Below are 12,006 nucleotides of genomic sequence, written 5' to 3'. Positions count from 1 at the left end.
ACCTTCATTTAAAAACTGCATTTTGTGTTTACTCGTGTTGTCTTTGATCAATATTTAGATTAGTTTGATGTTCTGAAACGTGTAAGTGTGACAAATATGCACAAAAAAGGGAAGTAAGCAAAGGGGCAACATGTGTAAAACTTGTGCTTTCTTTTGTTTCAAATCTTACTTTTCAGTTTGTTCCTCTAATATTTAAAAGAAACATTAGAGAAAGGAAAATGCATGAAAGTTGCTATTAGCTGACATATGTAAACTGAATCTCTACGGTGTTTGAATTATCACAACGAATACAATTTCGGACATTTACCAAGATCATTTCACTACAAAACTCAACTTGAAAAATCTTCTCAGTTGTCACCAGTTAGACCCGGCCTCTCCATCCTGACTTTACTGTGTCTTTATTGAAAGCCCGTACATCAAAATTAGAATTGAAATTAGTGCATTTTTCAAAACTGCAATAGAAGCACTTTTTCTACGAGTCACGTGACAAATGGTCTGATGATGCCACTGGCTGCAAAACTGAAGAAGACGACAGGAAGTGGTAGGAGGATGATGGCACAGAACATTTTTTAATGGCTTAACGCATTAACAAAATTCTTCACGTGTGATTAGAATCGCTTTTCTTATTTAACGGAAACACCGCAATTGCGAAATTGTGTTTTTTTTGTTGTTTTTTTAAACTAGTAGAATATCGACAAAATTTTGCACACATATGTAATGGAAGCCCAGCTAATCTGATTCTTGTGCAAGGCTTGACAGCTGATATGTGATCCTAAATGTCCCAAAGTAAATCCTGTGAATCTAGACACAAAAGTTCAGATTCTTTTAGAAAGTTACACACAAAAAAACTAATTAGGCCCCAAAAAGAAAATACATCATAGAAAAACAGTCATGCATGACTTGAAATGTAACCCTGCTTTTGTTTTCTAACACAAAAGCAAGACAAAAATAGGGGAAAAAATTAACTAATAAAACACAAAGTGTGAAATTGAGTTAATTAGACAGAAAACGTTCTTGTGGCAATGCACTGAGAAAGGCCTGCAGGGTCAGTGCAGGTAATATTTGGCCAAACTCGCCGTGTCTCAGTGATATACGGCCGGCAGCTGAGACGGAGCGGTAAGACGAGCGAAGCAAGTGGAGGTACGAGCACTAATGGGAAAAAGATGTGCCAAAACATGTTGATCATGCTTCACTAATCCTGCTACCACAAACAACTCAGACATATCAGCACCAAATGAAAGACAAAACAAGCCCTGCCTAATCGTCCCCGGAGCTGTTACATCTGAGACATTAAACAAAACAACGTATGAGCTGAGGAAAAAATACGTCTTTATTGGTCAAAGTCAGGCAGGAGGAAAATCTGGTTGCTTTCTGTTTGTACTTGAATGAATTATAAAAAGTTTTAGAGCATGAATTTATATTTTCTGAAAATCTTCACAGTAAATATTACATTGTGTAGCTGCAAAAACCGACAAGTGTTTAGAAAATAAACAAGGTGCATATTTCTGTTTTTCCATAATATTCAGAGAATCAATAAAATTGTAATATTTACCTTTTTTTTAAACATACTCTAGTGATTTAATATCTACATTTGACTTCAGGTAATCTCTATCATCTTAATTTTTGGGGGGGGGAGTTGTTTATGTCCTTGTCCATGAATCTTAATTTAATGTGTTTTACATAACGTCATTCTAAAAAGCTTTAATCATTCTAAATAAAGTTAGGCGTTCAAGGAACTCACTTTCTGTAGATTTTAAAGCTCTTGAGGAACAAGTATGTGATGTAGAAACTGTAAAGTCAAAACAAAAAATAAATCTAAATACTGACAAACTGTCTAAACGCACCATCAATATGATAAAAATACAAAATGTGGTAGGATGGAGAGAGCAATAAAAGTCTTAAACCAACACAGAGCTTCTAAAATTAAAGAAATTAAATGTTTTACTTTGGTTCTAGGAAGTGCATCATAAATTTAACAAGTGTTTTTTTTTTTCTTTTACTTATTTAGTATTGATTGCACGTCCTGAATTAGCTTCTTAGAGATTCTATTTGGAAGAAACCAAGCAAAATCTCACAAATTCTCACATGAAAACAGGAGATTTTTTGTATTAGTAGGTGCTGCTTGGCGCCAGGCAAAAGAAACGCCTGAAAACCTCACATGTTTGGTGAACAACGAGGCTCTGTAAAACGCTGCCAACTTGAGGTACCAATATTTGCTGTTATTTTGAACTGCAGAAGTTTCCAGAATAAATATGAAAAAGCTAAATACTAAATAAATGCAACGCAGGTTTGCTAAATGTGGATTTTGACTCCATTTCTAGAATAATCTGGTGGATTTCAGCAGTGCAGATGAACTAAATCATTTCTACAAGTACAGTTTGCCTAAGACACTTTTTACTCAAAATGTTCCATAAGTTTTAATTGAGGTATTAGAGGAGTCATTGTTAGTCAGGAAAATATAATTGCATCTAAAGAAAAATGAAAAGTGGGGGTTTACTGTGTGTTTCACAAAAATTTTTAAATTTCTTTTCTAATGAAGACTTAATATTTTAGTGTTGTCTAGCAACTTAAAATTTGCCCATTTATTTACAAATTCTGTTTGGCTAAGAGGAAAATGCAGGTGCAGAAAAGTATTTCTTGCTTTTAAAAAACTACAATTCTGTTATTTTTTTTTACAAACAGATGCATGTAAGAGAAGCTTCTGCAATTTCATGAAATTTATCAAATATTTCTTCAATTTTGTCTTAAATTTTTTAATTTTTCTTAAAGAGAAAGTTTGACTTGATGAATGCCAAAGGAAAGTTTTATAGTTGCCCTTTGGTAAAAAATAAATTAATAAATACACAGTTAGGACCAAATATTAGATCTTTAGCTCATCTCCCTGTAAAATTCCTCGTCCAATTTGAAAATACGAGGAAACTCCCGACTTTGGGACACAAATTTAAATAAATGAAGGTCACTTTGCTTTTTTTCTTCTTTCATGCAGACATTTTGAGACCTTCCTGTTTTTAGGTTGATGTAATTTCCTCTTACCTCTGCAGTGCTTCGTTCATCTCAGGGACATATGCGCCACCGCCATGCCCTTTTCCCAGCATTTTTAACACCGTCGATGCTTCTTGTCCCACGGAGGCCTCGGTAGCACCACCTGCAGCCTTTCCGCCTCAAACTCGCTGCAGAAGACCTTCCACGACCCAAACACAGCAAATCCGGTCAAGGCCACTTCCTCCGGCCTGCTCCGTTTAATCTTTTCCTCTGTGGACGGACGGATGTCAGTAGCTGGGAGGAGACGGACACAGAGACCTCAGCTACGTCTGATCGACAGCTGCGAAGAAGCAGCAGAGTCCCCCTTCACGTCTGCCCCTTTAACAAAGAACGCGCCACACTTTTCCTCACTCAACGTGTTCTTAAGAAGTTTGGCAAGTGAGAGTAGTTCCTCTTCAAGGGGCAAACTAATGGTTGACTGAGTGAAGAGGAAATAACAGGGAGGTGGGCTCAGGGGGATGGCGAACGGGGGGTGGGGGGTTCGAGAAGGGGCAGGCTGAGTTATCAGAGACCAACTGGGAGTCCCTGCTCCATGTGGCACAACAACAGGGACAAGAAAGTCCCTGCAGCCACCGCTAATTATCACCTCGGCTATCCTACACGCAGCCTGGCAGAGGGCGACTGGCGAAGGGATGCGCCGGGCTTCTGGGAATGCCATCAGTCACTCGGCCGTGTCGGGATCAATTTGGTTGCTGAATCATTGGAGGTTTCCAGTTTCCTGCCCTGGAACCCAGTGTCAGATTATTCACATTTTGTAATGGCCCGACCGGTCTGAGGGATCACAGCTATGACCCAAACAGCATTGTAGAGCAGGACTGATAATAGGTCAGCATTACTGAAGGAATACACAAAGTAGGAACGCATAAGCACCTCCTAATACACAACACAGAGAGGACACGGGGGGGGGTGTGGGGTAGAGGAGGGTCCATGAGGGACTTGGGTCGGTAAATGTTTATTTTGACTGGACAAGAAATAGATTTTGGCAGCAGTGTTGTGATACTGCTGTACTGTTTCCATTTAGCTGCCTTTTGAAATCCACAAATACAAACCACTGCTGTTAGTTGTAGGGTTCAGCTTATTGCTTTGGTCACTTCAACAGATTATGACGACAAAATAATCATAAAATGCTGATAATAATAATAATCATAAAATCAATCAAATTCAAGTAGAATTTGATTGATTTGTACTGAAGATTTTATATTCCACTTTATTTCTATTGTGTGTGGTTCTGATCCATGTGTGAGATGGAAGAACTGAGGATGAGGGAGAAATCTAGAGATCATGATCTGCAGCTACATTAAAATTACTTTGATCCGGTCAACATTTGCATAAGACCCAAATACGGGTTGCTATGAAAATGCTGCATATATCAAACATAATTAAAAGGAAATTTAATGCCTTGAAATTGACCTCTGTCTCTCTAAGAAGCTCCTGTTTTTTTCCCAGGAGTCATTACAACAATGCTTCTCCATGATCCTGTTTACAACCTTTCCTAGGAGCATTGAACTGGGAGGTAATTCCTATGAGGAGCTCACCAGTTCCTCCAGGCATGGGCGTAGGTTTGGGTATGGACGGTCGTGACATGTCACGACCAATATTCAAGGGATATAAAATAGTCCCGACCAATTTTTGCCATATTAATAAAAAAAAAAAACATATGTATTTTTTAACAAAAACAAAATAAATAAATTAGTTTAATATTTCAATATACTACGCAGTGGTAGCATTCATTTTAAAATTTGCTGTTATGAACTATGACGACCCATGCCGCTATTGGCTCAAAGAACGTGGATCTACGTTCTTTGATTAGCTGCAACAGGCGGCGGCCAGCTGGCCACACGCGGAACGGAAGCTTGGTCCATGGTGCTGAAAGTAACCATGGATGAGTCTTATTATGAGTCTCCGAGACCATGTCGCCACCAAAAAAGAAAAGGACGACGGACATTAGAAGTTATTTCGTTACCTCGGCTGTAAGTACAGTGAGTGGACCCATAAGTTAGATATCTATCACGCAACGCATTTGTTGTAAAGTCCGGTGTTTAGGTCAGCACTGAATGTGAGGTAGAATAGGTCTGTTAATTATGTAATATTTTTTCACATAGGGAGTGGGGAGGAGGGTATTAAGCCAATGTGGTGCCCCCCCCCCCCCCTCTCCACTGGTCAAAAATGGTCGGTGCGGGGGTGGTGGGTTGTTCAGTAAGTTGTAAGGTCCCACCAAAACTTAGACCAAACCTACGCCCTTGCCTCCAGGTGTTTGCTCACTGCTGCTGCCACTAGTCTGGAGGAGCTGAGAGGGATAGTCGATCTGTGAAGCAGAAGCCCAGCACGGAAACTGCAGCTTCGCGTACTTACTTTGGGTAGGTAGGCGGAGCTTTGTGACAGGCCTCCTGATTGGTTGCCGTGGGAGATTAAAGGATTTCTCAAACATGAATAAAATCATCCAGGCAACAATGCAGGTATGTTTCTAATGAGCATTTAAGTAAAACCTTTCAGGGAGCCAAGAAAGATTTCATGCCTATTTCCAGGAAAATGAACTACTTTTACTTAAAAATATGTTTCAGAAGTCTGAAAGTGACATGCTCAGATTCAATTTGTTTTTATGTGCAAAAGTACATATTCTGACCAGTTCAGTCGTAGAAATGTATTTAAATGCACTTTCATACCTTCCAATTTGAACCCAGTTACATTCAAATTCAGTCGATAATGTAATTTGGTAAAGAGTATTTTTCATTTATGTTTTTGAGTTGAGACATGTCATATTTTGTAGTGTAGAAATGGGAAGTTGGGCCAACAGCTTGGTTTTACTGTTGCCTGCATAAATTGTGCATCTCCAAGTAAAGATGAGCAATCATGCTTATCCTTGTGTTACATAAATTTACTTCATACATGACCGTGACAAGCAGAGAAAAGCAAAAACAACAGATCTCCTCTTGACACTGCAGACGTGGTACATGCGTCGCATACGTCTAAATAAAACTTTCAAATTCTGCAGCCTCACTCTGATGCCTCAAACAACAAACTGCAAAGTTGGAGGAAGAGAACCTCCAACAATCTCTGCCGACAACCGGCCGCAGCTACCCATTGCGTGAGCATGTGTCTGCGTTCATGTGACAACTCTACATAACAATCCTCCATCCTCCCCCTTTGCTTATTTTTGGCATTGCGAGAAAGCAGATACCACTGTAGCATGAAGTGGTTTCTATAACGGTGGCAGTCTGGATAACTCGGCGTTAAGCACAAGAGTTTCATTTAAACCGTTTGTGCAGCAAATCTTCTGAAACAACACCAGTCAAAGCTTGATACTGACGTTTAAATTACAACTTTAAAGTCCAAGAGACATGACAATAAAGTGTTAAAAATCTATCTACAGAATCACATCCTGTATGAAAGCTTTCAGGACTGTCTGGTAAATCTTTTTGAGAACACCTTCCCTGGTGCTTCTACTCAGCTTTCACAAGTCTTACAAAACCTCCGGATGTGTCGGCACGATCTTCACATGTGGTTTTGAGCGCCGTGATTACCCGAGTGAATCTATTCTCGCAGTTCTAAAAGTGTCAAAATAAAACCACATTTCCCTTGAGTCGCCGAAGCGCCTAAGATTAGCCGAGTTAACTGTGTGAACTGAGAGCACGCTGAAATGCAATTTGTCGAATTCGGTGTGGACAGCTGCGGTTAAAAAAACCTAGTGATGAGAAGTCAAATTTGACGATGAAGAGTGGCAACCAGAGGCCTCGTAAAGAGCCGGGGCGGCGATAAAGTGTGCGACACCGAGTCACAGACTTAAAGATGTTGTTACAATGGAATCCAGAGATCACTTGTTTATGTGAAATGCTTAAAATAAGAGATCCAAATGATCTCTTAGCTCCAAATACGCTGAAACTGTTAGACTAATATCTAGTCTAACGTCCTTACAAAGTTGGATATTTGATCACTCTTAGGCTACATTCACACAACGGTCAAATGCGACCCAAATCCGATTCTTTTTGCCCAAATGCAACCTCTATCCGACTTTCTCAAAGCCGTTCCTGAACGTCCCAATTCCGATCCTTTCACCCCCTCAAAAAACAATCTGATGTGAGCCACTTCAGTTTGTGGTACTAAATTGGATACAAATCCAACAGTTCTGCAGCTGATCGTTCAGGCCTGCAGTCTTTTTAAATGACACATAGCATGAACAAATTTATTCACACATGATTTTAATTGAATTTCTTATTTAATGGAAACAGCAATTGTGAAATTTTGTTCGTTTTTTTTTTTTTTTACATTAGCTGAATATTGAGAGTTTTACACACATTTTGTAGGTACTGTTCAAGAATGCAGCAAAAGATAAGCTATCCTGCAGTGAAAGACAAATTAATTTTCAGATCAGATCTATGCCAGTGATGCCAAAGAATGTAGGGGGCGCTATAAACACAACCATCTAAAATACCTGTGAGACGTTTCCATTGATGAAGAGGTGCCATATCAAATAACTAAAAGATGTTTTTTTTGTACATCTGCAGGAAACGACTTCCTCTACGTGCCTCCAAACTGGCATGTGTAGATTTTCACCAACAGTGTATTTTGCATTTAACTAGGATCCCAACACAATGTCTGTGAAAGGAAACAGATGAGCACCACTGTTTGAGCTGAAGTAAATCTGTACTCAGCTCTCTTTCCAAGCGATCGGTTTGCAGCAAATTCTCCCGCTGCAGCTGAGAATGTCTCCCTGCGTGGAGCTGAGCCTTCGCGTGAGGGGGGGATGCTCCATTCGCAAAAAGATTTAAGCCGATGTGTAAAACCAGTCAGCGGCCCGAATGCTACAACCAGTCTGTTTGTCTAAATCTTGTAGTGAAGCTAAGTCGGCTACAGCGAAGTTAACCTACAGATTAAGTGAATTCAGATTAATTAAGCCTGGAAAAATGTCTTCTCTTACAAGATAATTACTGGGAACCTTAGGTTGAAATCTTTTAGAGTTCGTTGTCCAAAAGCAGAAAATCTGGAACGTGTCAAGTTTATGTGCCAGCAAACAAATAAAAAGATAAATAAAAAACAAAACATTATTACTTATTTGGCTTTAATACATTTAATAAACTTGTTTTCTTGGTTATTCGAGACGATCCCTTCCAAAAAGGAAAAAGAATCTGGGTGGAACACTTCAGTACGGCGTACTCCCTGCTCCATGTGACGCTTTGAATTCAAATGCAGAAATATAGAGACGTTCGCCGAGCAAGCCGTCTCTGTTGCGAAAAATATCACTTTTCAAATTTAAAGTACTGAAATAATTTTTCACTCTACTGTACATGTGCGTACAAAACACATTTGGAGGGGGCAGGGACAGTGCAAATATTTTCTTGAAGGTCTTGCTATTAATAAATAAAGGAGCATATTAATATGGTCATTGCTGCCAACAGCAGCTTTGGAGGGGAACTATTTGTTCCAGAGGTGTGCTTTGCTGGTGAATTACCTTCCTATGGAAACAACTAATCGCTCGGCAGTGGTGGCCAACGATTGGTTCCGCCCCTGAGTGAGCGTAACCAAATATTCTGCCAGTATTATGCAAGAAGGCTTCAAAACAAGAGTGGATAAGAACTAACTTGCTACAGAACATTTAAAAAAATATCAGTGAAGGTGTGTGTACATATTTGAGGTTGTATGTATGACTTTTAACTTCGTTCAGTCCAACATTGGCATTATTCAGGTGCCAGTCCGCATCTAAACTTCAGGTTCGCAGAGTCATTGTAAACCAAACATCCCCCAAACTCAACCACGGACACCCAGGAGCAAGATTTGAAACCTCACAGTTTATATACACGGGCCAGACTTTGACAATTTGGCCGAGCACCGATATAACATCTGACCTCACAGACCATGCATTTAAAAAGAAAAAAAAAGGAGCCGACAAAGACAACCACTGCCTTTAAATTCCAGCCTTCGCAGCGGGAACGGTGCTACATTATTTTATTGATGGACTAAAATAAACACACAGCCACGCCAACCGCGCCACGTCGCCTCCGTCCAATCGTATAGCAGACTTCATGCGGAGCAGAGGGTCCATTTTCAGAAGCCCAAAGTAGAAGTGAGTTTATGATGTCCGAGACGTCTTAAAGACCCAAACGACACCGACACCAGCAGCAGCAGGCCGCCTGTGGATCCCGGGGAAGCGCTAAACAGCTGAGATCAGGGGAGTTTGTTAACACGCTCACATTTTACGCAGCCAAAGGGTCCAAACACCAGAAACCAATAACGCAGTGAGGGGTCTAGTAAAAAACAATAAACAGCTTGTTGTGGTTAAATTGTCTAAAGTAAATGCAAGGAAAGAGAATGTATATAAAATTCCTTATTTGTTTTTAATTTGCGATAATAATAATAATTACTTTAGTGTAATGGGAGGATGGGAGGAGTATGATGTTTCCGAAAATTATGTTTGACAACTTTTTGAACTAATTTGTTAAAAGTAAACTGGAAAGCAAATAAAAAATTCTTGCAAGAAATATTTAATTAGATAAACATTAAATGGTTAACTTAAATAAAAATGATCTTATATTGCTCAAATTTTACATTTAAATTTCTTAATAGTTCTTTATGTGGATGGGGGCAAACATCAAAACTGTTCATCACAATGGCGACACTATAATTTTTCATGTCCTATATGAATAAAGCCATAAAGCATTTTCCCCAAAAGGAAGCGTCAACCAACATATTGATGGCAGATCTTGTTAACAGTGCTATTTTGTTTTTTTGTTGTTTTATTTTTACTTAGGTTCACAGTCTGGTAGACTCGGTTTGATTGGGGACCAAACATTTTAACCTCACACTCACAGTGCAGTGTGAGGTTATTTCACACGGCACTGTGTCAAATGAACCAAACCATTTGGAAAACCTGTCCCCCTCCTCACCTGTGGTGGCGCTGTACCAAGAACCACTGAAGAAAACGACACAAAAACCTCTGAAGAAGAGATAAACCCAACTTTCTTCTTTACAAAATGTAAACAAAAATGCTTACAGCTGCATGGTTTCTCTTTTGCCCTTGTTAAAGACCATGAGCCATTTCTTCCACTAACACTAGACTCTCACATTTGTTTAGGTCGTATTTACCCAGAATGCCCAGCACTGTAATATTTTCTGCTTTTGGAGCCGTCTCCAGACTTCACACCAGACTTCACTTGAACCAAACCAAGACTTAAGCTTGTAGGCGGTCCAGAGCTCACTCTCCACATCAGAGATCGATTTCACATTCACACCTTGCACAAATGAACTTAACCTTTTGGCAGCTAGAGTTGGATTGAAGCGAACCAAACAGCGCTGGTGTGAATCCAAGCAATTCAAGTTGCTTTAAAAGATTGTTAGAAGTTAGATGCTGAACGTTAGATCCTCAGTATACTGCATTATCACTGCAATATCAGTGTGCACAATGTTAATATTGCAACTAAATATTGGACTGTTGGTAATGCAATAATTGTAATCCCATCTTTATGACAGCGCTATAAAGTCTGGCACAGATTACACTACCCAAGATGCTAAAGGTGTTGGAAGCCAGGGGCAATGTGAAAAATGTTATATTACCCTTGTGATAATTACCAATAAATTAGAAAAAGGAGCAACACATTGCAATAATATGTAATTAAAATGCAATTAAGTAAGTAGGGGTCATTGATAGGTCAGCCCCAATTTCCTTAATTTTGGGAGATTGGTGATTGGCTGATACTTACATGTGCAAAGTCTACAAGTAAACCACTGTCTTCTTGTGCTCTGTGTGAAAGAGGTTTGACTGATGGACCGGCCCACCAGCTCATGTCCGTTCGCAGTTAACAACAGTCACTTCACTGTTGCCAATCCAGTTATTTTATTGCTATATTTAGCAACATTTGAGAGGAAAACCATCTGTATCAGTCAAAATCAGAATCTGCAGATCAAGCTCTTTTACAATCGCAAATCTGCCAGGAAACTATAATCGATGCACTCCTATTAGTAGGCATTCTGTAGGGGTTCTGTTAGATTTTCTGAGTTTATTCCAGACATTTTACAGAAACCTGAGAGTTTCTAAATGCTCAGATTGTTCACAAACACTAACTGCTGCCGACTATTCTCTTGTTGTTGGAGCAAAACATTGGGACACACACAGCTCGGAGCACCACAACACCCCAAATCAGCTTCTGGATCTGGATCTGGATCTGTGTTTGCATGGGTCACAGTCTCATGTCTGTGTTGTGGAGAAAGAGCCAGATGGAGGAGGACAGACCTTCTCCGATCGCCTGACAGAACCTTAAAACAGACAGATGGTTCTGGGAGCGATCTGATGGGGAATAAAAATATAATCAGCTAGCGTTTCAGGCCTGCCACACAGATGGACCACCGTGGAGTGCAAGAAAAGAGCCAGGCCTTTCACACGCCTCCCCCTCCTTTTCCCCGCGGCCATTAATCAGCACCTGCTAGACAACAAATTAACTCGCCGCTGCTTAAAGCGGGACAGTTTTATGCCGCTCCGACGATCAGCATCTTGATTATGGTTTGGAGTTATCTATTCATTGCTGTGCTTAACATTCTGATATCAAAATAAAAGTGCAACGGGGAGTTTACAGCCGAGGATCACCCTTTCAGTCCATGTCAACATCCAGAGCGCTGTAGGTCCAAGAGGGCTCAGAAATGGCGGGGAAAGTTTGAAATGTTTACATTTCTTACCGTATCGACAAGCTGCTGCCGAAATTCTGACTGAACTTCAGTCTTGGTCCAGTTGACAAAGCCAAAGTTATTTTTATTGGTTTTCTTGAACGCTGCCGATCAATGCTCTGTGTTTGGGAGCGTCGCGAGGCGCAGAGGTTAGAGCGCGCGCCCCGTAGACAGATCAGACGCGACTCGTTACTGTGAAATAAAGGCAAATAGAGCAGAATGATACCTGTGGTTGTACTCTGAGTGTGTCGCCGTCATTTCCTGTCCATTTGGCCGGGAAACTACCGCTTTTTACGGGTAAAAAAACGGCGTATC

General features: G+C 40.2%; 1 protein-coding gene across 2 annotated transcripts in view; it reads right to left on the bottom strand.

Annotated features, from left to right (window-relative positions):
- The window catches only part of rbm20 (RNA binding motif protein 20), a 56,406-nt gene extending 52,962 nt beyond the window's left edge, over positions 1 to 3,444 (bottom strand). For both annotated transcript variants that reach the window (XM_028017793.1, XM_028017795.1), the window contains exon 1: positions 3,034 to 3,444. In XM_028017793.1, the coding sequence (XP_027873594.1) occupies positions 3,034 to 3,095 (62 nt within the window). In that variant the 5' untranslated portion in view covers positions 3,096 to 3,444. The remainder of the gene's footprint in view (positions 1 to 3,033) is intronic.
- Positions 3,445 to 12,006: the final 8,562 nt, after the last annotated feature.

This window comes from Xiphophorus couchianus, chromosome 5, assembly GCF_001444195.1.
Source record: "Xiphophorus couchianus chromosome 5, X_couchianus-1.0, whole genome shotgun sequence".
NCBI classification, from domain to species: domain Eukaryota; kingdom Metazoa; phylum Chordata; class Actinopteri; order Cyprinodontiformes; family Poeciliidae; genus Xiphophorus; species Xiphophorus couchianus.
The sequence above is the reverse complement of the archived record's forward strand: the minus strand, read 5'-3'. Positions and strand labels throughout refer to the sequence as shown.